At 42.7% G+C, this 25,721-nt stretch overlaps 8 protein-coding genes across 13 annotated transcripts in view; 5 read left to right on the top strand and 3 right to left on the bottom strand.

Moving 5' to 3' along the window:
* The window catches only part of LOC108098562 (protein doublesex), a 47,332-nt gene extending 44,592 nt beyond the window's left edge, over window positions 1-2,740 (top strand). Inside the window, 1 exon segment of the mRNA XM_017201569.1 lies at window positions 1,750-2,740. The gene's annotated coding sequence lies outside the window, so the exon portion shown is untranslated.
* LOC108098560 (transcription termination factor 2) lies at window positions 2,619-7,102 on the bottom strand. 3 transcript variants are annotated; one of them, XM_017201568.2, is made up of 6 exons: window positions 6,945-7,100; window positions 6,473-6,873; window positions 5,549-6,313; window positions 4,794-5,118; window positions 3,798-4,654; window positions 2,619-3,589 (listed from the first exon to the last, which is right to left on the bottom strand). In XM_017201568.2, the coding sequence occupies exons 1-6, from the start codon at window positions 7,006-7,008 to the stop codon at window positions 2,816-2,818; spliced, it is 3,186 nt and encodes a 1,061-aa protein (XP_017057057.1). In that variant the 5' UTR covers window positions 7,009-7,100; the 3' UTR covers window positions 2,619-2,815. The 3 variants fall into 3 exon arrangements, with proteins under 3 accessions (XP_017057057.1, XP_017057056.1, XP_017057055.1); XM_017201567.2 differs by having other exon boundaries at window positions 5,549-6,442; window positions 6,602-6,873; XM_017201566.2 differs by having other exon boundaries at window positions 5,549-6,873; window positions 6,945-7,102.
* Window positions 7,103-7,589: 487 nt separating this feature from the next.
* Window positions 7,590-11,828, top strand: LOC108098620 (transcription termination factor 2). 2 transcript variants are annotated; one of them, XR_001771860.2, is made up of 6 exons: window positions 7,590-7,806; window positions 7,863-8,111; window positions 8,174-8,562; window positions 8,646-9,947; window positions 10,004-10,960; window positions 11,768-11,828. XR_001771860.2 is itself a non-coding variant. In XM_017201687.2 (5 exons), the coding sequence occupies exons 1-5, from the start codon at window positions 7,794-7,796 to the stop codon at window positions 10,883-10,885; spliced, it is 2,835 nt and encodes a 944-aa protein (XP_017057176.1). In that variant the 5' UTR covers window positions 7,590-7,793; the 3' UTR covers window positions 10,886-11,386. The 2 variants fall into 2 exon arrangements, 1 of the variants encoding a protein (XP_017057176.1); XM_017201687.2 differs by lacking the exon at window positions 11,768-11,828 and having other exon boundaries at window positions 10,004-11,386.
* LOC108098621 (uncharacterized zinc finger protein CG2678) lies at window positions 11,504-13,988 on the bottom strand. Its single transcript, XM_017201688.2, has 5 exons — window positions 13,302-13,988; window positions 12,478-12,915; window positions 12,353-12,418; window positions 12,125-12,262; window positions 11,504-12,071 (listed from the first exon to the last, which is right to left on the bottom strand). The coding sequence occupies exons 1-5, from the start codon at window positions 13,856-13,858 to the stop codon at window positions 11,744-11,746; spliced, it is 1,527 nt and encodes a 508-aa protein (XP_017057177.1). The 5' UTR covers window positions 13,859-13,988; the 3' UTR covers window positions 11,504-11,743.
* Window positions 13,989-14,364: 376 nt separating this feature from the next.
* LOC108098466 (putative riboflavin kinase) lies at window positions 14,365-15,747 on the top strand. Its single transcript, XM_017201374.2, has 3 exons — window positions 14,365-14,454; window positions 14,517-14,731; window positions 14,796-15,747. The coding sequence occupies exons 1-3, from the start codon at window positions 14,435-14,437 to the stop codon at window positions 15,170-15,172; spliced, it is 612 nt and encodes a 203-aa protein (XP_017056863.1). The 5' UTR covers window positions 14,365-14,434; the 3' UTR covers window positions 15,173-15,747.
* Window positions 15,748-16,001: 254 nt separating this feature from the next.
* On the top strand, window positions 16,002-18,219 carry LOC108098615 (amidophosphoribosyltransferase). 2 transcript variants are annotated; one of them, XM_017201680.1, is made up of 2 exons: window positions 16,002-16,119; window positions 16,196-18,219. In XM_017201680.1, the coding sequence occupies exon 2, from the start codon at window positions 16,203-16,205 to the stop codon at window positions 17,832-17,834; it is 1,632 nt and encodes a 543-aa protein (XP_017057169.1). In that variant the 5' UTR covers window positions 16,002-16,119; window positions 16,196-16,202; the 3' UTR covers window positions 17,835-18,219. The 2 variants fall into 2 exon arrangements, with proteins under 2 accessions (XP_017057169.1, XP_017057170.1); XM_017201681.1 differs by having other exon boundaries at window positions 16,011-16,119; window positions 16,199-18,219.
* Window positions 18,220-18,728: 509 nt separating this feature from the next.
* LOC108098616 (transcription initiation factor TFIID subunit 7) lies at window positions 18,729-20,280 on the bottom strand. The gene is made up of 2 exons (XM_017201682.2): window positions 20,095-20,280; window positions 18,729-20,038 (listed from the first exon to the last, which is right to left on the bottom strand). Exons 1-2 carry the CDS (start codon window positions 20,191-20,193, stop codon window positions 18,794-18,796), a joined length of 1,344 nt encoding a protein of 447 aa, XP_017057171.1. The 5' UTR covers window positions 20,194-20,280; the 3' UTR covers window positions 18,729-18,793.
* A 280-nt stretch (window positions 20,281-20,560) lies between these two features.
* LOC108098617 (ER membrane protein complex subunit 1) lies at window positions 20,561-25,414 on the top strand. 2 transcript variants are annotated; one of them, XM_017201683.1, is made up of 13 exons: window positions 20,561-20,798; window positions 20,870-21,512; window positions 21,634-21,780; window positions 21,849-22,161; window positions 22,234-22,254; window positions 22,658-22,992; window positions 23,053-23,247; window positions 23,303-23,380; window positions 23,439-23,640; window positions 23,700-23,852; window positions 23,910-24,080; window positions 24,140-24,373; window positions 24,836-25,414. In XM_017201683.1, exons 1-13 carry the CDS (start codon window positions 20,701-20,703, stop codon window positions 24,994-24,996), a joined length of 2,751 nt encoding a protein of 916 aa, XP_017057172.1. In that variant the 5' UTR covers window positions 20,561-20,700; the 3' UTR covers window positions 24,997-25,414. The 2 variants fall into 2 exon arrangements, with proteins under 2 accessions (XP_017057172.1, XP_017057173.1); XM_017201684.1 differs by lacking the exon at window positions 22,234-22,254.
* Window positions 25,415-25,721: the final 307 nt, after the last annotated feature.

Here is a 25,721-nt window from a genome sequence, read left to right as displayed (position 1 = left end):
TTTAACAAAAAAAAATAAGACAAACAATTTTAAATGTTTAATGCTACTGACTTCCGCTTGATTTACAGAAGCAGCTTCTTTGTAGCCTACTCAGAGATTTCCACTCCATTATGCATAAACATTCGAGAAACATACAATATATTTTGAATATTATTGCTGCGATACATTTCCGCCGATTTCTAATTTCCGCTGAGTTGCCATTAAAAAGAGTGAATCGGTCCGCTTTTAATGCTCCTCGGTCATCAGCGTCGCCTGCGAGCGGCCTGATCTTGATACCCGGGGGCCGCCATAATAAATGCAATGCTTGCCATAAAAATAAAACACAACAAAATAAAGGAATAATAACAAAAATGTTATAGTTTTCAGCGGGCGCGGTTGGAGAGGCTTCGGTTTCAGCTTACGCTGCTCGAATTTCGCCCTGACATTTCGCTCTCGTTTGTGCCCCATTTGGACAGCTCCTCCTCCACTCCCAGACACTTTCAATCCGCCGGTCTGAGCCCGGGACCGGGGACCGACCGCTCGCACATTCATTTGTTTTTCGGTGTTCGTGTTTATTGTTCTTCGACGTCTTGCGTGCTGAGCGCCCTTCAGTGTTTATGGTGCCGCGTTACGCTTCCTCTTCTTTTTCGGTTTTTAGTGGACACGCATTATTAAAAAATAAACAATAATGTATGGTGTATACAAAACCAGAAACCAACGCAAACCAATCCGAAACGATCTGAGCCGCAGTCAGCTCAACCCAAGGGCCTCAAGAATCATTTTCAGCTACTCCTTTTCAGTGGAACTTTTTCGCTTCAATCGTAAAAAGTGGACTCAAACTGCAAGGGCAAATAAAAAATACATAAAGCCGAGAAACTCCAAATAACAATGAATTGCCAGTGCTCTACGGAAAAGGATAAATTTCTTTTAAATAAAGGCAAACATTATAAATGCTTTAAAGGAACATAAATATTGTAAGCAAAAAGTTCCAGATATAAAAGCAATTTGAATAACTTATTGTTGCAGCTTTGAACAATTTGAAATCCTCTTTTGCTTCTTTACGATAACAATATATATTCTAGTTCAATTTTTCATTCTTCTCAAAGGCACACAGAAAATAGTGGGGGAGAAGTGGCTTTCGGTGTTGTCTTGAGTACAAATGACTATGACAATTAGAAATCAGGCAAAACGAATGGAGATTCGAGATTCAGCGCCTGCCGCATTATCTTAAAACGCGTCGTAAAAATCACATTTCGCATTATAAAAATCAAGCTCTCGGGTCGGAGCCCAGCTGCTTCCCATATTGTGCGGACCTGGCTGCCGACCCATTCCATCCCATCTGATCCATTCCATTCCTGTCCATCCCAGCCACTTGGTCTGGTCGTGGGCAACGGTGGCTATAAAATTTGCTTTTACGAGCGCCAGAGCGCAGCTCATTGCCTAAGAGTTCGAGGACACGGACTGGGCCGCTGGAGCCCAGGTAAGCCGGCCCAGGATACCTCGGCCCGGTGTCGTCCTCGTCTTCGATGCCTTTGACTGACTGTCAGACATTACAATGATTTTAATGGATTTTATGGCCGAGACAGAGCACCCATATGGGCGCGCTGGGATCGTAGACATTAAACATTTTTTACGCAGCACTCGCGCTTAAGCGTATTGGCAATGTATTGTAGAATTTCTATCTAATTAACAAGTCGACAGAATCCAAGAAACCAAACAAGTATTTTGCCTATCTAATATTTCTACACCTTCTTCTTTGTCTCTTCGCAGCGATAATTGAGTATAACCAACCTCTTGAATGGAAAGCAGCATTGCACTGGATGAACCCAACTGAGCAAGCGTGTCGGAAAGTTGCAGCTTCCGCAGAATGTTATTTAATATCTAACCAGACTTTGACATAATTCCAACAAAAAGTAAAAGCATAGAACATCTATATTATGAAATTGTAATCCCCAGAAACCCTTTTCAAATTGATCTCAAAAACATAACTTAAAATAAAAATACATAATTCATACAAATTGTGGACTAGGCTATCTGATGTGTTATTAAATATGAACGTGTCGGTAGCAACATTGTGTGTACACTTTGAAAACTTTTTCTGCAAGATAATAATCAAGAAACTAATATCGATTAGCACAAAATTAAAACTTCTTTAAACTTACAATAGCCACAATTCTATACTTGAAAGTTCTAGTCGTAAGCACGAGCACTTTACCACGAAATCATCGCTGTACAGCAAGCGATTAAAGAAACGAATATCAGACTATTAGATCGCTTTATTACAAATTTGTTCTATTTACATAAAAAAAACGTGTATTTGATATGAGATTATCAGCTTGAAACATAAAAACTTTATTTAACTTCTTATAGGAATACATTACATTTTTCTTGGGCTGTGCGCTGGCATGTAAAGAGAGCATGCGGTTTATTATGACTTCGTGAGAATGATCTGTCTGATCTGAAAGTAGTGTAGCGTACTTTTCCAAATTTGAGAAAATACAGTTTTCCTTTGCACATCAATCGTTTCTTTTGTACAGTTTGACAAAAACCAAATATGTTATGCTATTCAGATCGTAGTGGAATTCGATTGTATCCGCTTAAGTAAAAATCGCGAAATATTAAATTAAGGATATATTAACTTAGTAGAACACATTTCAATTTTAATGGAACTCATTATAAATCACCAAACACTTTAATCGTATTCTAGTTAATTTTAATACAAATGCTTTGAAACAAAGAAATAAAAACATAAAGAAATCTACATCTATCTTGAATAAACATTTCGCTGTATATATAAACAGAACGCAATTTTTTTGACGCGTATGAGTACAAAAGTTTACATCCCAAAGAGTCCCTTTAGGTCATCAATGGTGAGTTTGGAACTCACAGTTGAGCCCGTAAGAACACCATTGGCTAGCTCCAATTTCTTATCCTGCAACGCTTTGATCCGCTGCTCAACAGTATCGACACACATAAACTTGTAAATAATCACGTCTTTCTTTTGTCCAACGCGGTAGATTCGGTCCTGGGCCTGAGCCTCTAACTGGGGATTCCAGTGAAGATCCAAAAGCAGGAGGTGATTGGCACCAATCAGGTTCAAACCCACACCGCCAGCGGTGAGGGAAAGTAAGAGAACTCGCTTCTGATTATTCGGATCGTTAAACTGATTCACAATGTCCTGACGGTTTTTAACTGGAATGGATCCGTTCAGCGACAGTGTCGGTACGCTATCCCTATCCAAATGGTCCCGAAGGATGTCCAACACCGATGTCCACTGCGACACTACTATGGCTTTGTCGTCCGAACTTGATAGAATCGTTTTCTTGAGTATTTCTATAACCTTTATCATTTTTGAAGAGGGGCGACTCAGGTTAAACACGGGATTAGTGCGTTTGAGGAGATTTTTTGATGCCTTAGCGATGCGAGCTTCATCTGCCCCCAGCGGGTGCCCATCATCGCCTCCATCACCTCCTCCGGCACCAAAAGGTCGCGACTCGGTGGATGTGTCGGTAATGGCTAGTTTATTGAGCTGTGCTAGCAAGTCGATTTCCGGCGAATCGCTGTCACTACTGTGGCCTTCCATGTTCTGGGCCTCCTCTCCATCCAGCATCTAAAAAACATCGTATATTGATTTAGTTAAAACAAATCAAAATTGGTATAATAATAAAAAATTATTTAACTAACAAGTTTTGATGGAGGATCCATAAAACCAACCGAATAAAACGTTTGACTTACAATCACAGGTCACATTAATGGCTTACTCTTATTTATGGTACATTTAAAGGTTATATTTTTTTTTTTAATAATATGTTACTTACAGCGTCGATCAGTCCGGGATGGCAGCAAATTTGTCGCAGGCGCAGCAGAAGCACCAAGATATCATGAGACTTGACCTCTCTTTTGCTGCCGGCCATTTTAGAGAACTTCTCATGCATTTTATAATACGCGCCATTAGGGTCTTTGATTTGATTGTATGTCGGCTTGTTGGCATCATTTCTGTAATTAAAATCAGTGTCCTTCTCGGCGCGCTGATGAAGAAACTGGGCGAACAGGGTCCTGGAATAAGTCATAACTGTTTGGTAAACATTCATTTCTTCGGTGCCCAGCGAGATCTCCATCAGGCGCATTTCCTTGTTAGGCAGACTTTTAAGCTTGCCATCCATCTGCAACTGCGCTTTGGTGCGCCTGAGCATGAGAGACTTCATTAGCAGATTGAGGCGGTTCTGACCCCCAGCGCTCTTATTATCAATCCACTTCTTCCACGTGTTTAAGTCGTCGAAGGGAGAGCAGCGAAGGAACTTTAATAGCGCATACACATCCAGCTCCTTGTTTTGGATGGGAGTGCCAGTCAAGGCCCAGCGATATTTGGCTCGCAAGTCACTCACTGCCATCGATGACTGCGACTTGTGGTTGCGCACAACATGCGCCTCATCCAGAATGACTCGCCGCCACTTGACTCCGAACACGGCGCTCAAGTTCTTGTGCTCCCGGGCCACAATTTGGTATGTTGTCACCACAATGTCGTAGGTGCGAAGGTGCTTCCCCTTGGTCTCCCGATTGTTGCCGTGGTGCACGCAAACGGTAAGCTTGTGACGGGACACTTTCGATTCCACCTCGCTTTCCCACTGACGCAGCAAGCTGGCCGGGCAGACTACCAAAGTGCCACCCTTGTGGGCTGCAATAATTAAAATTATAACGAAAAATAAGTGCTTTTCAACCAGTAGAATTGAAAAAATAAAATAATATTTATAAAAGTATCACGATTAAAAATTTAATGAATTTGAATGCAGACCAACTCTACTTATGGCACTTACAGTCTTTCCGGCCCTTAGAATTCCATCCGCCTGTGCTTTTTCGCTTTTTGTTCTTATCATCCTCACTGTCGCTTCCGCTGCTCTGATCCTCGCCCGATTTCCTCTCCTGAAGATTCTTACATGCCAGCACGGAAGATATCATGGTTAGAGTCTTGCCCAAGCCCATATCATCAGCCAGAATTCCTCCGCGTGGTAGTTGTCGTTCGCGCCAGGACATCCAGGCCAAGGCGTGTTTTTGGTGATCCATCAGCGGAACTTTAAGGCCCTTTGGATCCTCCGCCAGAACTTCGGGCCCAGGGCAATCCTTAAGCGACCCATGGAGGTCCTACAAAAAAAGAAAATGAGCTGCTTTGCACTATTCTGAAGGGAATGAATTGGCTAGAAACACAAAATTCAGGTTTCGAATCCTTAATCTTGGCTTGCTCTTGGACAGTCGCCGCACAGTAACTCGTGCCCAGTGACCACCAAATATGAGCAGGCTACTCAGATATCCGTTCTGACTCATCACATTAACAAATAAAGTCGAAAGGGTCGAAAAGTCTTTAGTAGGTTTGAAACCAATTTTACTTACTAGTAAATATCTTTAAAGATTTATTTATGCTAATTTGGGATTAAAACGAACACTTGGGTGTTTTAAGGTTGTAAGGCATTTCAAATCATTACATATTTACATAGCTGATTTGTCAAAAACTATCAAAGACTTCTTCCCAACCGCCTGACTCTTATTTAACTTAAAGTAAACTAAATGAACATACCTTTAAAGACTCCAGAGTCAGAGCCTTTTGGTTGTTGAACGTAGCCATTCCCTGGGTGCCCGTGTAGACAGGTTTGATCTGGTTAACCGCCGCCGACAACTCGTCCCAGTCGGGAGTGTCGATAGATGGTGCCCTGGGTGGATTAAACATTGGCTTGGCTGCTTTGATGGCGGGCATCTTACTGGGCTCCACTTTTAAACGGCTCGCGATTTGCGCATTGTTTTCGACCTCCTTGCGCAGGACATCAATGCGCTTCATTATCTGACTGCCCTTATCGGGCAGCTTGTGTGCCACCTTTTCGAACAGCTTCTCCGCATCGCTTAGCTGAGCACGCTTTTCGGCCAGTTTGCGCATCTCCTCATCGTAGACCTCCTGACTGACGACTCTCTGATCCTCGCTCTTTACCCGCGAGCCTAGTGGACTGCCAGACAAGTTCCCTTGCTTGAGAGCCGCCATAATGGTGGGCTGGCTAAGGTTCTTTGTGGTCTTGACCACTGGAGCTCCAGCGCTGCTTCTTGGCGAGTAGGAGCTGGATGAACGCGGAAATGGATTGACTGATAGGTTTTCTTTGTTGTTGCTGACTTCTTCTTCCGAGCTGGATATCTCGATTGCCGTCTCCTTATTGCTAATAATTAGCACATCGCTGCCACTGGAGTCTTCCGGGGGCTCCAGATCCGCTCCACCGAGGGTCGAGTGAAGAGCCTCTTGAATGTTTTCCGCGAAATGTGTAGTGTAGCGAGGCACAAGTTTTGCACCACCGACTGCCTGGGGCACCTCCTGTCCTTCATCACTGTAGTCGATTTCGCTGTCACCATCGCTAAGATCCTGGGGCCGAACTCCGGTGATGCTCATGCGCGTGCTGGGCGATAAAGCTCGCTGCTCCAGCTCTTCGTCCTCACCCTCGCTATTTGCACCACCGACTGCCTGGGGCACCTCCTGTCCTTCATCACTGTAGTCGATTTCGCTGTCACCATCGCTAAGATCCTGGGGCCGAACTCCGGTGATGCTCATGCGCGTGCTGGGCGATAAAGCTCGCTGCTCCAGCTCTTCGTCCTCATCTTCGCTATCGGACGGTATGCCCAGTGGCCGGAGCTTTCTTTTGGTGTTCTTTGTGGGCACACGAACGCTGTCGTCGTCTGAATCACCAGACTCCTCGGACTCCCCCGACTCCCCTCCCTTTTCTGACTCCACCGAAATCTCACTCTTTTCTGATTCCTCCGACTCCCCACTCTGCTCGTACTCCTCCTCCGTTTCCGTTTCGTCTATGACAACGCCAGCGGCGTTACTATTGCGACTGCTGCGACGCGAGGATTTGCTTGATCGGCCTAAGTCATACGCAAAGTAAACGAATAGACGCATTAGCCACAGAATCATATCCCCACCAGCCCTTACTCACCCGAACTCGTGTTGTTTACCACCTCCTCATCATCACTGTAAAACTGATCACCGTCACTGGACATTTTTATCTAGTTATTTACCAAAAATGCTTGCAAAATCAGCGCCATTTAATTCAGAATGACAGCACGAGCAGTGTTGCCACTAGGGTTTTGTAACTATCGAATCGATTAATTTCAAAATGAATGTCTGGTTATTTGTGTCTATTTGTATTTGTCGAATAAATTTTTGGATTTGAGAACTAAAAACAAATATATATTTTTTCTTCTGTAGCAAAACATTTTTACAACAAACTGTGCTCCATCCTTAACAAAAAAGAACGAAGAGATGATGCTAGTTTTGGATAACACTTCTTATCCACAGTATCTTGGCGCACTTTTTTAAAAACAAATCTTAAATCGTAATTCTAGCTGTGTTTTTAACCTTACCATGCAGAAATAGAATTTCCTACGCCACTAAAATCCGTGGTTCAGATATCCAAACTGCAGAAGAAATAATAATATTTAAAATAATGCTTGCAATGTTATCGTTGTATCGTTATCGATAACGCTCTGCTCTTCCTATTCAGCTGTTTTAAATACTTCACTGCTAGACCAAACTCTTCAGCCCTGAAAAAATACCATCCTATTTCACAATGCGACGCACATTTTCCAACACATGTCTTTGATAAAATTAAAATCACAACTAAAACGCCTTACAAACAAAAATACAGCGTTTGTCGGTTTCCAAACACGGGAGAGCCGCCAAAAAATTTCATTGCAATTAATGGGTCTCGTAACACTAAACCGCTAAAGAAGTGAAGCTGCAGATATACAAACTACGTCGTTTTATTGTTTTTGTTTTTTGAAAAATGGCGCCACATAGTAAGATCCCCACCGAAAATTCGGGGAGCTTATTACACAAATGAATCAATTTTCAGAGTTCCAGAATGCGAGATCGGATTCGCCGCCCTGTTCCAGTTCGGCTGCAATAGCGAACCCTAGTAATTCCCCGTGTAATTTCGGAAACTCGCCGATCTATCCAATGGATCTACCCTCATCGTCGGAGGATAACGAAAGCTGTGAATCATTTAGCGTGCAAAACCAGACATTCGCCCAGTTGATCGACAATTCTGATGAAAATTGCACTCAGCAGCCGCCTAATCAAGACGATTTTGAATTGTCCAAAGGTAGTTGGGTGAATGGGAAAGTCTTATTCTTTACTTTTTCTAGCCTTGATATCCCCAAACAGAATACGCAAATGATGAAGATGCCATTTTCGTCAGCGCAAAACAATATACGGAGAAGAAGGCGGAAATCGATCACCTGGTGAAGAAAATGCTCAGCATGGAGCTACTAAAGCGACAACTGGAAGAAAATGGGTCAAATAACGAGGAACTCATCGATTTAGGTGCGCGCCTGGATAAGCTTAATGTTCGCCTTGAGGCACTGGGCGAATTTCTAGACACGCTGCGCGTGCGGGAGCATCAGCCGGAGAACCAGATTAAGGAGGAACCCGGGCTGGCAGAGCAGCCTCGCTGGTCCAATTTGTATTCCGGGCTAAACCGCTATCGCCACCAAGCCAAACTCTCTTCCGCAGAGTTCTTCCAGCACAAGACCAATATCATCGAAAGCCTTAAGGTAAGGTAACTAAAAGTTTGTTGTAGTGCGATTCCGGACTTCCATTGCGGTGCCTTTATGTATTAAGTATTATATAATTTTAGACGCTTTATGAACCCTCGGAGTCAAGTCACACAGATGATGACTTGGAGAAGCAGCCTGCCCATCTGATGGTTCGCCTCTTAAAACACCAGCAGGCTGGTCTAAAATGGATGCAGTTTCGTGAACGGCAGAGGATTTCCGGCGGAATCCTGGCTGATGACATGGGTCTGGGCAAGACTCTTAGTATGATTGCCCTGGTGCTGGCTTCACAGGAAGCTAAGCAGAAAAAAAGGTTAGACAAGCAGCGAGCCTTAGAATCAAAGTGGACCGAAGAGTTTAATCGCTTGAAGACCAAGAAAATACGAAAATTTCGTATTTTTGATGATGAAGAGGATTCTGCCGCGGAAGAAGAAAAGTACGAGCCTCCAGTAAAGCGCAAATGCCAGGCGCCAGAAGAAATAGTCTACAGTTCAGATGAGGACGATAACGTTCGCTATCCTTCGGCCGGCACATTAGTTGTGTGTCCAATGAGTGTGATGTGCCAGTGGGCCCAGGAAGTGTCTTCCAAAGTTGCACCGAATGCCCTTAAAGTGCTAACTTTTCACGGTGTCAACCGCCGAGAAATTTCGTTAGAGGTATTTAGAAGCTATGATTTAGTTATTACCTCATATCATGTCGTGGTGAGCGAGAGCAAGAGGTTGGGCAATAGTTCCCTGCTGTTTGCAGTACACTGGAGTCGGGTGATCCTCGACGAGGCGCATATTATTAGGAATGTGAAGACCAGTTGCTGTTATTCTGTCTGCCAGCTGCGAGCCCGTTGTCATTGGGCTTTGACGGGGACGCCTGTGCAAAATCTGGCCATCGATGTGTTGGCCCTCTTGCGATTTATGGAAGTACCCAACTTTCAGGACCTGCAGCAGTGGAAAAAGTACCTAAACGAGGGCATGCATGCCCATCGTCGACTGAACTTTATCATCAAACCCCTAATGTTGCGAAGAACTAAGCAACAGCTTCAGGAGTCGGGTGACATGCCTGCGTTGCCCCCAATAAAAATCGAACTTATTTGCGTGCAACTCTCGGATCCCGAAATGGCCGTTTACCAAATTCTGTCGGCAATCTCACAAAAGATTTTCGCCCAGTACCTGCTACAACGCGATAAGGGCAACAGTGATTTAAATTACTATTCGCTAGAAAGCACACCGCAATTCATCAAGGACAGTTTCGACGTCAAGTACACGGAGATTTACCACAGATTCCTCAAATCGCTTGGCTACAATCCGGGAGCTAAGATCAAGGGTATCGTTATTCTGGTACTACTATTGCGCCTGCGGCAATTCTGTTGCCATCCCGGTCTAATGCTGGGGGTATGTATAGTTATTTCGCTGTGTGTACTAAACATAATTAAAACCATGTTCTGCAGATGTTGTGTGGTTCCATGACCGCTGAGGATGTGCAAAGCGTGAGGGCTGACGTATCAGATGTGGAAAGCCAACTTAAGATGGATGTCCTTGCGGAGTTGAACAAGTATGCTCCACCAACCAACGAAGAGGATTCATTTGACGAGGAAGATGTTGTCATAAAAAACCGAAATGTCAAATTGGAGGACACACAACATACCACAGGAGCCAAAAAATGCAATAAGGAGGAATATAAGCCGTGGGATACGGGTGACGAGCAGCCCACGTGCAGTTCTGCTGATACGTTAGATGCGACCAGAGCCCTCAAGCTGCTTAATCCCGACAATCCCATTTTCGAATTTGCTCGCCCCTCCGCTAAACTTTCGCTAGTTATCGAAAAGCTGGAGGAGCTACTAAATGGTACCAATGACAAAATAATTGTTACATCTCAGTGGCTCGGCTACCTGAGCATCATCCGGAAACGTTTACAGGATCAGTCATGGGAGACGCTTGATTTTACTGGGCAGTTAAGCGCGAAAGATCGTGAGCAGGTGTTGCGGGACTTTAACGAGAATAACGACAAGCGCGTTCTTCTTCTCTCCCTCACCGCAGGCGGTGTAGGATTGAATCTCAACGTGGCCAACCACATGCTGATGGTTGACCTCCATTGGAACCCGCAGCTGGAGCGACAGGCTCAGGATCGTATTTACCGATACGGTCAGACGAAGCCAACCTTTATTTACCGCTATATGTGTGAGGACACTGTGGAGCAGCGAATCAAGGCGCTGCAGGACTACAAGCTAGAGATAGCCAAAGTGGTGCTACCAAAAGAAGAGGGAGGAGTGTCCCCGCGCAGTGGCGGTGGTCTCAACCTCGCGGAGCTCAAGAAACTGTTCTCAATGTGAGAACACAAATATTATTTCGTTATTTGGCAAAACAAATTTGACTTTTGTACTTTGAAACCAAAAAAATCGTGTTAGGTATTATGACCTTTTGTTTTTTTTTTATTTATATTGAAGTTAGAGTAGCTTATAAAACTAAAACTAACTATGAAAGTTGCAGACCTTTTGTATTATCGTTAATTAACCCCGACATTGAATATGAGATAAGTACCATTACTGTGTTTACTTTAATTTGATAAGAACAAAAGTTTTCAAAACGTTGAACTATGTTATTAATGACGCTTTTGGAAAACCAATTCAAATTCAATTCAAATACCAAGAGAAGGTTTGCTTCTTTCAGATTTAATCATTTTTGCTTAAGAAGTTGTGTTATGTGTAATTTACTTTAACTCTAAAAGGTATTTTGTACCTGGCTCACAGAATGTAATCTAATGCAAGAATTTGCGAAAGCGAAACACATATATGTTATTTTTATCTTTGTGAAGTAAAAGATATTTATTTCAATTTGATATTTTTTTAATGTGCTTATGGGAAATTAATTACACTTTCTTTGTCAATGAATTATAAAGTAAAGTTTGTTATAAAGTTCAGTTTTTATACATGAGTTTATAAAGTATACTTATGAAAACAAATTTTTTTAACGAACAATGAATTTACCAATGAAGTGGTTAACTTAATAGTATTTCAATTTGTTGGCATGAATGAAAAAAAAAATCAAAATCATTCTTCAGTCGTAATCAAATATTTTTCAGAATAACACAATTGAAAATAGCAATTTAATGTAACAAAAGTTTATGTCACTAGTAAGGAAACAAATTTCAAGATTTTAAATGAAATGTAGTAATGGATTTGTTACTTTAATTATGCCTCTTCTTTTATTGGCAGTTTGCCACGAGTCAAACGGATGACAACCTCCTTCCCTTGGAGCGATTTTGATGTGTTACTATGAATTCTATGTTGGTGCTCCCGCAAGAAATGAACCTCTTTAAATACCAAAGAGCAGAATTCGCATCGGAACGAATCACCTAAGTGAGTACGCTCGTGGCTTTTAAGAAGTTCATCAGTTGGAAATTCTTCACAGCAGTAAGAACATTTTAAGGGTCTTCGATCAGCTTTATGAGTAAGCATATGCCGGTTAAGACTGTATATTCTGCAAAAGCTCTTAAGGCAAATGTGGCATTTCGGTTTCCTGTTCGTAAAAATATATTTAAATAATCAATTTCTATATTGCAAGAGTCTTACTTGGCTTGTCCAGACGGGCATGTTTCGTGATCTGAATTTCTTAAACGTCGAAGCAATTTTTGGTTATCATTCTTGTGAAGACCAGAATCTTCAGTAGCGTCACTGCTTTCTTCATCATGTTCTAAAGGGTTCTCGTTACTAAAAAATCATAAAATTACAAAAATTTCAATGGAAATTATAAATTTTCTAAGGATTAGTCGAACAGGAACAGAAGATTTTTCCTCTCACCGCAGCTGCCTGGAATCAAAATTATTATCAATATTCAGATTATCAGAGCTTCGGCTGCTGTCCGTTCTGGTTGTAAATGGATCAAATTCAAAATGGTATAGTTTATTAATAATGCAAACACCCACAGTTTAGAGCTGGCTTCAAAGCTAAGCTGTGCATAGTTCGCCTCTACATCCTGCTCCTGATCGCTGGACTCCGAGTCGTGGTTTTCTGAAGAGTCCGATTCAAGGACTGTTTTAGTTAGGTGCTCTTTCCGATGGAGTGCTAGCATGTTGCCTTCGCTGAATACGGCGGAGCACTGGTCGCAGGTTAGTGGTCCATCGTTGTCGTGTGTGCGAAGGTGTCCCTTCAGATAATCACTCCGCATGAAGGCCTTTGGACAGTGAGGACACTTGTGCATTGGCTTGCCTGTGTGCGTCAGCAAATGTCGCTTTAGGGAATGTTTGCTTGAATAGGTGCGTTGGCAGTCGGAGCACCTGAGACACTCGTCACTGATATGGGACTCTAACTCAGACTTAGAGTTAAACTTTTTAGAGCAATGAACGCACATGAAATGAGAGCTCCTGAAGGTAGAAATAACTCAATTAAGTTATTAATTGGTGTTAGTTACCTTATTCCGAGAACTACAATATGTTTGTCGTACAATTTTGAAAAATGATTTCAGAAAAATGTAAAACATTTTAATTAGTTTTCCCGTAAAATTTGAAAATTATTTTTCACCTTTACACAAAAAATTTATCTCATTTTAATAAAAATGATCATGATTATTATGGTTTGATAAACATGAATTCAAATTTCACTGGTAACTTCTAACATTGCTAACATTTAAAGTCATGTTTTGCGATAAGACGCAATTAAATGTAGAACTACTAGAAAACTAGAGCTTTAGACTGTTAACCAAAATCGTGTTTAAACTCTAAAATTTTGATAGGTAAAGAAAACTACTAACTTTGGAGTTTTCTTAGGAGATTCTTGTGTTGTTATTTTCTTGGGAAAATTTTGGTTGGCACACGATTCAGCTGAATCATCTGTTTGCTGTTGATCTTGATGCCGCTGCGTTTTAAGCCCACTATTCAAATTTTCTTCTTCTTTCTTCTCCGACTCTGGCTTTTGGTCCGGGTATTGAAGGCGATTCGTCTCCCTATCGCTTGCCAGATACGGCTTGTTCAGCAGGTTACAAAAATACTGGTAGCTGCGTTCGCTTCTCCACTTAAAACGGAAGGACTCTTGGGCAGCGTTGACACAAGACAGGCAAATAAAATGCGGCAGAAGGTCGCCTCGCTCCACTGTGCGATTGGTGCACTGGGCCAAAATGTGGGACATGCTCGTCTCCGGCTCATCAAGCGACGGATCCCGAATATCGGCAAAGATGTCCATCAGGGTGGCGGTCTCGTCCATACAAACCCGGCACACGTTTTTCATGATCTCCAAGCTTTCCAATTCGACGCCAACCTTTGGCGGCGTTTCCATAAGTTTTTTGAACTTATTGCTCTTTTTGGGAAACATTTCCGCGTTAATTGTAATAATAATCCTCAATCTCTGACCAAATACACTACGTTTCAAAAAATATGAAGATTGAGGCTTTTTTTCTCCATTTACGAACTCTGATCAGTTAATCAGCGTAGATTTTACTACGTCTTTCATAAAGTCATCTCTGGTAATTCATAAAAGTTAACGGTGCCATTTAGTGGATCAGTGTGCGTGCATTTGCACAGGGATGCACTTGTTGCGTTAACTTATCCAGGTTATACATATATACTAATTTTTAAATTAAAATATAATATAAGTTTATTTTTATTTTTTAAGGTCAAATATAGCAGGAAAATGCATTTTTTTTATTCAAAACATTAAAAGCTATCTCCTAGCAAATATTAAGACAAATACTGTCGGATATTATGTAATATGTAACAATCATTAGTTTTTAACTTGGCCAAGAAACACAAGAGCCCTTTTGCAATACTTTTACCCATGCCCTTGCACATAACTCAAATGACACAAGTTGGCAGCGCCCTCGGCAATCAGCTGATTAACTTTCTGAATGCGGACAACTTGTCTGTATGTTTATAAATATTATGCCGATCAATGGAAAAAGCAATAGTTATGTGAGTGGCTAGGCAGCAATCACAACGAACTTTGTAGAGAACCCCGCTTAATTCTTTGCCAGACTTGATAAATTGGCCCGCAACGCTTTGCGGTCGCAGAGAAAACCGCACTTCTGCCTTCCATTGGCTAGGGAGAATCACTTCAAACGCTTTTGCAGTACATCTAAGTCAGATTCCAAGGAAATCCGGAAAATGCTTAGCGAACTACCTCTCTTCGCTGGTGGCGAAATCGTCCGTGGATTTGGCCGTGGCTCCAAAGAGCTTGGCATCCCAACAGGTTGGTGGTGATGACAAGTGAACCCCGAAGGTCATAGCTAATTGATAACCAAAACACTTGTTAGCTAACTTTCCACTGGAGGTGGTGAAATCTCTGCCGGAGTCATTGCCTACAGGCGCTTACTACGGCTGGGCAAACGTGGACAATGGACCCGTGTACAAAATGGTCCTCAGCGTTGGCTGGAACCCTTTCTATAACAACAAGGAGAAGAGCGTCGAGACGCACATGCTGCACGATTTTAACTGTGACCTGTATGGCCAGCTACTTAAGATATGCATTGTGGGGTACCTGCGACCCGAGCGGAGTTTTGACTCCCTGGAGTCACTAATAGCCGCAATCCGGAAGGACATTGAGCAGGCTAAAGGATTTCTGGACGAGGCGGACAAGGCTAAATTGAAGGACGCTCCGTTCTTTACCGAGAAGCTTTGTTCCTCAAAATAAATATTCCACTAGGTATCCTGGAGGAGGCGAAAAAAGCAAAACTAATGGAGGCTTCATTCACCACCGAAAAGCTCTGTAACTGAAAATAGTTATTCCACAAGCTATCTTATCACTTAATTTGCACTATGTACAAAGCGGATTTCGAATATCGATTCAAGTACTTAAGTTGGCTGTTTTCATTAAATTCCGACTCCCTCATCATGACACCAAAAATCAAATCAATCGCATTTAACTTTGATACTTGACATATTTATAAACAAAACCTTTTTTATAAATGCTCGTGGGGCGCATTTTTTCTAATTGGGGGTGTGACTCTTTATTTTGAAATGTCAGTTGTTGCTAGATGGGTTATTTGGTAACAATAAAAAACCTGCTGATAGCTAAATTTTTTATTTAAATTGTCTACAACTATATATGTATACACATATATTTATTTTTTAAAAGTGCCATAACCCTTCGAAGTACTATACAAATCGTATTGGAATAACCTATTCCTAATTGGATTTTTAATTTCAAATTGATATGTTAAAATGTAGCTAATTACATAATAAAAGTAAATTATTTTCAACGTTTTATATTTGTTGTATTTTTTTACATACAATATTTAAATATACTTCAATTTAAACATACATTTTAATCCATGTATTTAATATTAAAATAAAGGAAAACCCTACGTAATCCTAAAAGCATATTTTTAATTTTTAATCTTTTAATTAAACATGGGATCTCCTGTTAGTTCTTTAATATAATGTTTGTAATTATATATGTACATATGTATATCCAATTTTTAAAGGTCGAATAATAAAAACATGGTTTGTCCAACTATCGATAGCTGCAAGCGATCGATATTGGGTTTGATCTCGCACGATTTTCTGAGCACCAAACTAAGCTGCGCGTGCGAGCGTGCGAGGATTTTTCTTGTATAAAACCGTTGCGTAAATCAACAGGTAAATCAGATCGACGCCAGCTGCCCCAAAAGTGCAATAAGCTGCATAGAATTACCATATTGAACGTATTTCCCAGCAGCAACATGTCGGCTCCACAGCAGCAGCAGCAAGAAAACGTGCGCGTGGTCGGCCAGCAACAGCAACAACAGGTGGAACCAGCTGAGGCGGTGACCTCCACTCTGGGATCGGACTCCATCTCGGCCAGCAAGGAGCTAACCGGTTTGACACACGAGTGTGGCGTTTTCGGGGCCATCGCTTGCGGGGATTGGCCCACACAGATGGATATTGCTCATGTGATCTGTCTGGGTCTGGTGGCTCTGCAGCATCGCGGCCAGGAATCCGCGGGTATAGCCACCAGCGAGGGGAAGTGCTCGAAGAATTTCAACGTTCACAAGGGCATGGGCATGATCAGCACCCTCTTCAATGACGAGTCCATGAAAAAGTTGCGAGGCAACCTGGGCATTGGACACACTCGCTACTCCACCGCTGGCGGCTCTGGAGTGGTCAACTGCCAGCCTTTTGTGGTGCATACGGCCCACGGAGCTTTGGCCTTGGCGCACAACGGTGAGCTGGTCAACAACGAATCTCTAAGGAGGGAGGTTTTGGCCAGGGGCGTGGGCTTATCCACCCACAGTGATAGTGAACTGATCGCCCAATCCCTCTGCTGTGCCCCGGAGGATGTTTCTGAACTGGACGGACCGAACTGGCCGGCCAGGATAAGGCATTTCATGATGCTGGCGCCGCTTTCCTACTCGTTGGTCATCATGCTGAAGGACAAGATCTACGCCGTACGGGATACCTATGGAAATAGGCCGCTCTGCATCGGCAAGATCGTGCCCATCAACGCTGGACATGGCAACAGTTACGACACTCCTGCTGATGGCTGGGTGGTTTCCAGCGAAAGCTGCGGTTTTCTCTCAATCGGAGCTAGATACGTTCGGGAAGTAGAGCCCGGAGAGATTGTGGAACTGTCGCGGAGTGGCTACCGCACGGTGGACATCGTGGAAAGACCCGACTTCAAACGTATGGCCTTTTGTATATTCGAGTATGTATACTTCGCCCGCGGAGATAGCATCTTCGAGGGTCAGATGGTCTACACAGTGCGGCTGCAGTGCGGCCGGCAACTGTGGCGGGAAGCCCCCGTTGAGGCGGATATTGTGAGCTCCGTTCCCGAGTCCGGAACAGCAGCGGCCCACGGCTATGCCCGTGAGTCTGGCATTGAGTTTGCCGAAGTTCTCTGCAGGAATCGCTACGTGGGACGCACGTTTATTCAACCCTCGACCAGATTGCGGCAGCTGGGCGTGGCCAAGAAGTTTGGAGCCCTGTCCGAGAATGTGGCTGGCAAGAGATTGGTCCTGATAGACGATTCCATCGTGCGGGGCAACACAATTGGACCCATCATCAAGTTGCTGCGGGACGCAGGCGCTCGGGAGGTGCACATCCGAATTGCCAGTCCGCCGCTCCAGTACCCATGTTACATGGGCATCAACATTCCAACTCGAGAGGAATTGATTGCGAACAAGTTGAACGCCGAGCAACTAGCAAGGCACGTGGGCGCCGACAGCCTAGCTTATCTTAGTGTAGAAGGACTGGTTGAGGCTGTCCAACAAAAGCATCGGGATGCAGGAGATGGCAAGAACAAGCCCACTGGTCACTGCACTGCCTGTCTCACTGGCGAATACCCTGGTGGACTGCCCGATGAGCTGAGTTGGTGATCCCGGTTAAAGCCTGGTTGAAAATCGCCAAGAAACGGCCGGAAAACCAGTTTTGTTTACTCTTTTGCCCACCACAAAACTAAAAAAAAGAACGCAGTATCAAAAAAGCCATTGAGGGCCCGGAATTACTGTCACAAATTTTGCATTTAGTTTATCTAGCATAACACCCATTCCTATTTACACACTCTACCTTCCTAGATGTTAAGTGAAAAGCTCACGTGCTTCCCCAAACTAAAAGACGCTGATTAAAGTCTGGTTTTGTCTCTGGAAATTTACACTCATAGTACAAAGTATAACCCTCTATGTTGCCCATCTTGAATATCTTAAAAATTTGTTAATTGCAAATGCCAATAATAAAGACGTTTAGACCACGATCGCAACAGAACTATCAAAGGCTTCCACATTTCCATTTTCATGTTTACTAAGAAAAGCCATGAAGTATGGGGTTACCTGATTGGTATCGTCCATTTCAGGCCAAGGTACATATGCTCAATCAGCCGATGCCAACGGTTTAACGAAGTAATGCATCACCTCATATATGGATCAATGGTAAGGCAAACACTTTTCGCATTCAACAGAGTATAGATATGATTCTGGTGAATTCAAGATTTGTAATTGTTAAGATAAGAGGTCTCTATCAGTCAAACACTTTTCGCATTCAACAGAGTATAGATATGATTCTGGTGAATTCAAGATTTGTAATTGTTAAGATAAGAGGTCTCTATCAGTCGACTGAAAACTTTAAAGCAGTAGATATACTTATTGTCTTGCAGTTAAATGAAAAACTGATAGCAAACTTGTCTATGTAAATAAAAAAAACAAAGAAAGCTAGCTTCAGTTATACCTTTGAATTAAGAGTTTCACAAATTTGTAGTAACAAGATTTTTTCGAATGTAAGTTCGATCCTTATAATGTTTATGATAAGATGCACTACAGAGTACTCAGTTCTAACCTCCCTCTTAACATTCTAGCATATTCTCAAAGTCCTTCAACTCGAGTTCTCTTTCCATAACCTGTGTGTACAGATTATCAAGCGTTTCCTGCATTCGTTGCTTCAATGTGGCATTCTGAATAGAGGCTATTTCCGTGGATTTCTGCACCTGCTGTGCCTTGAGCTCGCTGATCTGTCGCGTAAGTTGACTGATCTTCTGCTGCACTTGTTGCTGCGAATATTGCGGCTGTGGCTCGTCTATAAACTCCATATTCTCAAACTCCTCTCGTTTCGTGAGCATTTGGTTATCGTAATAACCACTAGGAGCGGCCAGGTTAGAACTAGAACCGGCGGCGCTCAGCTTGGGACTGCTCGCCTCTTGGCCAAACATGGACTTGTTAAATTCGTTCTGCTCCATTTTTAAGCCGCCGGCTCCGGTATTGCTGCCGCTTGCGCCAAAGAAGTCCGACATGCGTGAGTCATCCGCAGAAAGGCGTGAAGAGTCCTCCAGCACGCGTCGCTGCATAGTGTTGTTTCCCTGTTCTGGCTCATCTTCGTCATCAGTAGTAGATACCTCCTCGCCAAAAATATCGTGCGCAGCCACACCCATGTTGGGCGCCCGGTGGGTGGGAAAGTTGCTGGTTTCATCATCGTCGGACTCCACGTTAACGTCTCGCTGGGAGCTGATGTCCATGATAGTTTTATCACTGGCATGCATAGTGGTGTCGTCCTGCATTTCATCGTCTGCATCGTTGTAGGGCTTTATATCTGATTGATCCAGTTCATCCATGGGTTTGTCCTCCTCATTTATGATTTCGTACTCAACCCTGACCGCCTCGTTATCGATTCGGAGTAGGTGCTTCACTTCCTTCTCGATTTCAGGAGCTTCGACGTTCTTTTTCTTTAAAGTCTTTCGAAATCGACGTTTTCTCACATTTTTGCAGGGCGGAGTAATACCATGCGGAAACAGGTACTTCTTGTCCACCTTGTTGGGATCCTTCTTCTTATTTTTGTTTGGGGACTCCTTCTCGGTGTCGTCTTCCGGTTCCTCCTTGCATATGAGTATTTGGCAAATGTCCGCCGACTTGTAGAAGCTTTTGTTGTCAATAGTCTTGTAGCTTTCAACGACTGTTGGTAGATCCACAAGTTTTGTGTAGAGCAGCTGGTCATCTAGGCGCACTTCGCCGTACCTCAAATCCTGATCCAGTTGAATGGTCAGTCGATCTTTTATGGTGCCCGAATTAATTGCATCATGGACAGTGTCGGCCAGTTCCTAAGGAAAGCAGAGTATTCATTCCCCGGCATGGCGTAAACAAAGCAGTCTCTTACCTTTGGTACGCGCATTATGAACTGGCTCTCCAGTTCCACGCCATCTTCCCGCGGCTTGTGCTCAGCCTGCTTAGCCTTGTCGCTCTTCTTTTCGAACATTTGACTGCGCTTTAGCGTAATACACACGGGATTTTTCCAGAAGACAACAAATCTTTCTTTCTAAAATTGCTTATTAGAGATGACAGCTTTGGCAACCGTTGACATGAAAGTCTATACTCAACAATCGATATCACTTTTAGGTTTCTTCACACCGTGCCGCATCAGTTATAATAAGATGTAACCAATGAACATTATAACTAATTTTTCTTTTTGCACAGATATTAGGCAAAAAATTGCACACATATATTTGTAAATGTTCATGCCTTAAGGCTGATTTGTTTCTTGAAGGGCGTATAACAGTTGTTTTGACTTTCAGGTGTGAATCCAATAAGCTATCGATATCATTCTAAGAGCCAACCCTGCTCCAATTTCTCCTTCTCATCCCTTTTGATATGACGGAAAAGACGAATTAATGTGGATTTCTAATAATTTATAACATAAAAAGGCATCGGAAGTTGAATAATTAAAGCTCGCTTGAGTTGACGGGGAGAAAGCAAGGCGGACGATATGCAGGAGAAGTGGTTACTGACCGGCCTTTCGGTGGCGCTCTTGCTATTGGGCACCTGCTCGGCGCTTTACGAAGACCAGATCAAGAAGTTCGACTGGTGAGTGTGGCCCGGTAAATGACCATTGACCCGGCGCTAATCCGAAAAATGTGCATCTGTCGCTTCTGCAGGCGAGGAGTCAATGTCGGTGCACTGAAGCAGTCGCGCGTGGACCTAAACCACTTCCAACCGCGAATTCTTGTTAGCACCCACGAAGGAGTGGTGGCCAGCTTGTGCGTTAAGACCGGCGAACTGGTGTGGCGTCAGGTTCTCGAGCAAACGCCGCGCGGTGACATAAAGCTGCTGCAGGTGAGCGGATTCGCCGATGACAGTAGCGACACGGCCGCCGCTCCGGTGGGCAGCAACATGGGATTCGACATGCTCACCGTGCAGGGACATGCACCCGCTCTGGTACGCGGATGGAACACAAATATGGGCGCCCTCGAGTGGGAGTGGTCTATCATGCCGCTTAACACGGAACGGGCCCAGGATTCGCTTTGGTTCTATAGCAAATCGGTCCTTTACCACGTTCTACCCGCATGGCGAAGCCACCTCGAGGTTACCGCCTATTTCGCCAGCTCAGGCCACAGCACAGGAAGCACCAGCAAGGTGATGGCCTCCTGGATCACGCCGGAAAGCTGCTCCCTCAGTGGCACCTTTTACGTCTGCGTAGACGGCAAGCAGTTAATAAGTCTGGATCTGGTCTCCAAGACCGGTCAGGTGATTCGAACCTCTCTTGAGGCGGAGCCAAAGGGAAAACTTCAGGTTTTGGCGGTAAGTTAATATATATAATTGGTAAGAACACCAGGTAAAATATATATATGTATGTAATTATTTTACTTATTCAAGCTCACGTAAAAGTAATAGATATTAATTATACCTTTTTTTCCAACAGGGTCTCCACGGTGTTGTAATTGTGAATGGCAAACTTGTAAGTGTCAACAAGGAGCAATCTGTCTGCAGTAGTCTGCAAAGTTCGAGCTATGCAGTGGGAAGCTTTAACTACCGAAAAATATTAGCGTATGCTGATTTAGCTTCAGGAGTGAGTTTATGCTTTGATAGATTAATGAAAGACAGTTTTTTAACCTTATCAACATATGCTTTTTTCAGATCCTCAGGATAAATGCCGTGTATCTGGACAACTGTGCACCTGCGACAGAACTGGAACAAAGTTTGCCCTTCCCTGAGCACTTTGGGACTCCATCGCTGAATAATTTCGACTGCAAGCAAAAACGCAACGGTGAGGGCAAGAGCTGCTTATTCCTGTTTGGCACCAGTTCTGAGTCCATCGTGGCCGTGCAGCAGGGACGCATTCGTTGGTCGCGCGAGGAGGCTCTGGCCAATGTCATCGACTCACAGTTTGTTGATCTGCCACTTGCCGATACAGAGGGCACTCTGGAAAGCGAAATGAAGGGCAAGGCCGGTGAGTACTCTAATAGTAAACTAAATCTAAGCAAAATTCTAAAATAATTATTTCTGAAAACTCACAACAAAGGGGATTTCACAAGTTTCGAGAGTAAGTGAATGTCCTTAGCATATTAAGGCTACAAAATTATATTTTTGGATGTGTTATTTCAATGTTTATGATTCTATATTGCATATGACCGCAGTCGGTTAATACAAAAATGACTAATATTTGTTTGCATGCTTTATTAGCTGAATGCCAATACAATGCAGCGTTAATTTTATTTGTCAATTAATATTGCAAAATAACAACTGTATCATATTTAGTAAAAACAATTGTAGCTAGCTAGCTCTTTTTTTGTAAAATACTCAAGGTTTCCGAAAAACCAAGAGAAATACGTTTATATTTTATGATTGGATTTGTACTTTGTTTATGTGAATTTTTAATTTTTTTATTGTTTATTCCACTTTAGTAACCAATTTTATTTATATTTTTCTGTGTTCGATTTGATCAGGAGATATCGCCAGTGCCTTCTTGCGTCGCATTACCACTCAAGCTGTTCAGATCAGGAGCTTGTTCCTTCATGTAATTGGGCTGGGACCTCCGCCCACGGATACGCAGCGTGCTGGCCTAGTTCGAGATTCTTTTGGTCTGCACAAGATGCTGGTTTTGCTTACGAGAGCTGGAAAAGTCTTCGGCATTGATAACATCTCTGGAAAACATCATTGGCAGTTATATCTTCCTAACGTCAATGGTTTTGATAATGGCGAACCGATGCGTTTGATTGTACAACGCTCGGCCAAACACTTTCCGCTTCAGCCTCTGTGCACTATTTTAGGAAAGAATGCCGTAAGCTTAGATGGTCTGAAGTTGTCACAAATCTCATGCTAATTTTCTTTTTTTTCTTAGGTCCATGACAATGGTGTGCTTTATCGTTTTAATCCCATAACTGGAAAGGCAGCGGAAGGCGGTCTCATTCAGCTGGATTACAAGATCAAGCAGCTCTCGTTGCTGGGAGAAACGGAGAAGGACTTCATAAAGGGTATTTTGTTACTAGATGCTTCAAACAAGGTTCATGTTTACCCCCAACATGCGACACCATTGGTAAAGAACAAAATACTTCTGTTATCAATTAATTTTTAACATTTTCACTAAATAGGCCGATGGAATGTATTTGTACACAGCTGATGTAAAAACTGCCGAGTTGTCGGGTTACTTTGTAAAATATACGGGCGGTGTAAGTAGTATAATTTAAGGGCCTTAGAACTGTTAACAAACTAAAATTTTCCCATCAGCAACTTTCGAGTACGCATATTTGGAACGCCCGCTTGGGAGGCCACAACTCAGAACAGCAGATTATCGGCGTTGCCGGAAAGAATCCTATCGAGCATGTCCATTCGCAGGGCCGCGTGTTGGGCGACCGATCAGTGCTTTACAAGTACATTAACCCCAATTTAGTGGCCTTTATTACACAGGCGCCGGATGCCACACACAAATGTGGGTTTTTATGCTCTTTGTTTAAATTGGAATTCATTAGCAAGTCATTCAATCCACAGCTGTGCTAAATTTGTATCTGGTTGATGTGGTCTCCGGGTCCGTGGTTTTCACTATGACGCATCGTAAGGTGCGTGCCCCATTAAGTATTGTGCACTCAGAGAACTGGCTTGCCTACTCCTACTTTAATGAAAAAGTGCGACGCACAGAGATTAGTAAGTTACCAATCTTATTACCAAATAACTAAATTAACCAGATGTACCTTCCTATAGCCACCATTGAACTGTACGAGGGCAAAAGCCAGGCGAACAGCAGTGTTTGGAGCTCCTTGCAGGCTCCACCAATGCCGCTTGTCGAGCGTCAGTCCTATATCATCCCCACAATTGTTGAGGCTCTGAGGGAGACGATCACAGAGCGCGGAATTACCAATAAGCACGTGTTGAGTAAGCTATTTTAAAAGCTTTTCCAAAAATGTAATAACAACAACTGTTTGTGTTTCTAGTCGGCACTGCGAGTGGTTCTATCGTTGAAATGCCATGGCATTTGCTGGATCCCCGCCGTCCTATCGCATCCACGACTCAGGGACGCGAGGAGGGAGCCATTCCTTACATACCGGAGTTGCCTTTGCCAACGGAAAGCCATATAAATTACAACCAGACGGTGGCCCGCCTGCGTAATATTTATACCGCACCAAGTGGTCTGGAGAGTACCTGTCTAGTCGTTGCCACGGGTTTAGGTATGAGAAGATTGAAACTAACCATCACATCTGACTTTATATACAACTAGAGGTCCTGTGCCCGCTTCGCTGGTCAACACAATTTAACAACATAATAGTCAATGTTGCACGTCCAATTCCTATTCGTCTAACAGCAGGCATTATTTCAAATTGTTTAAGCTCGCTCTATTTTTTGTTTAAATATTTTTTTACCGACTTCATCGATACACAAAATCAACGCAGCTATGATCTTTTTTTTTACATACAACATTGTGTACATCTGTTGAGCCGCTAGCGACTTTTCCAGAAGGTTTTCCCAAAATTTTCTTATGCTTAAACCTTCTTCTGGTTCTAAGCTATCTCCCTACCAATTTTCAGCCAAATCGGTCAAGCCGTTTTCATGTGATGCGATTGCGCACATATTTTGTCTCCATTTTTATATATATAGATATTTTGATTAACAAAATATCCTTTCTTTTGCAGATTTGTTCGTTACGCGCGTGTCGCCCTCCAAGACGTTCGATTTGTTAAAGGAGGACTTCGACTATATTCTCATTTCCATAGTGCTAGTCGCGCTCACATCGGGCTCGTTGATTGTTAAGCATTTAGCGTCGCGTAAATTGCTCAAGCAGGCGTGGAAATAGGCGTGGCATTATTATTAAATAATTGCTTTATATACATATAACATTTTACTGCGACCAAATACAACAAGGGAGGATGGAATGATAATAGAGAAGCAACCCGGCGAAGAGAATATTGATATACATAACATAACTCTGGTAGCTGCATTACATACCATAATGCGATCGATAAAAACTTTTCTCAACGCTAAGCCTAGGCAATTATTTATAATTAATTATATAGCGTTAAACATCAAATAATTATAATTAGCTGTTGAAAGGTTTTCATTGCATTTTTCTGTTCCTTTGATTTGTGTTCGTTTTAATTTCCATAAATGAAAAATATCAGCATTGAAAGTGTGTTTAAAGAAATGTAGTTAATAAAAGCATTTGTAAAGGAGGACAATGGTAAAGTAAATACAAAATTTTTCATCAGAACAAATCTTGTATTTTTGTCGTTTGGATTTCCGACTATTAAGAATTTGGGAAACTATTATATTCTTCGAATCACAAAAAGTATTTATTAAATAGTATTATTAATTTGTGTATATAAACAATTTTAAAACGAAAATTTAAACGCTTAGTGATTAAAATTTGTTAAAAATAATACCCTTTGCTCTGCAAGGGTATAACTACGTGTAATCTGTTGGAGACTCATTTATTGTTTGAATTACTCATGTAGAATGTAAATTGCGCGCCAAGACCAGCTGTTATCGTAATCAAGTGTTTTCCAACACATCCAAGTCCAC

Source organism: Drosophila ficusphila, unplaced genomic scaffold (assembly GCF_018152265.1).
Source record: "Drosophila ficusphila isolate 14025-0441.05 unplaced genomic scaffold, ASM1815226v1 contig_791, whole genome shotgun sequence".
Lineage (NCBI taxonomy): Eukaryota > Metazoa > Arthropoda > Insecta > Diptera > Drosophilidae > Drosophila > Drosophila ficusphila.
This window is presented reverse-complemented; position numbering and strand designations above follow the sequence as displayed.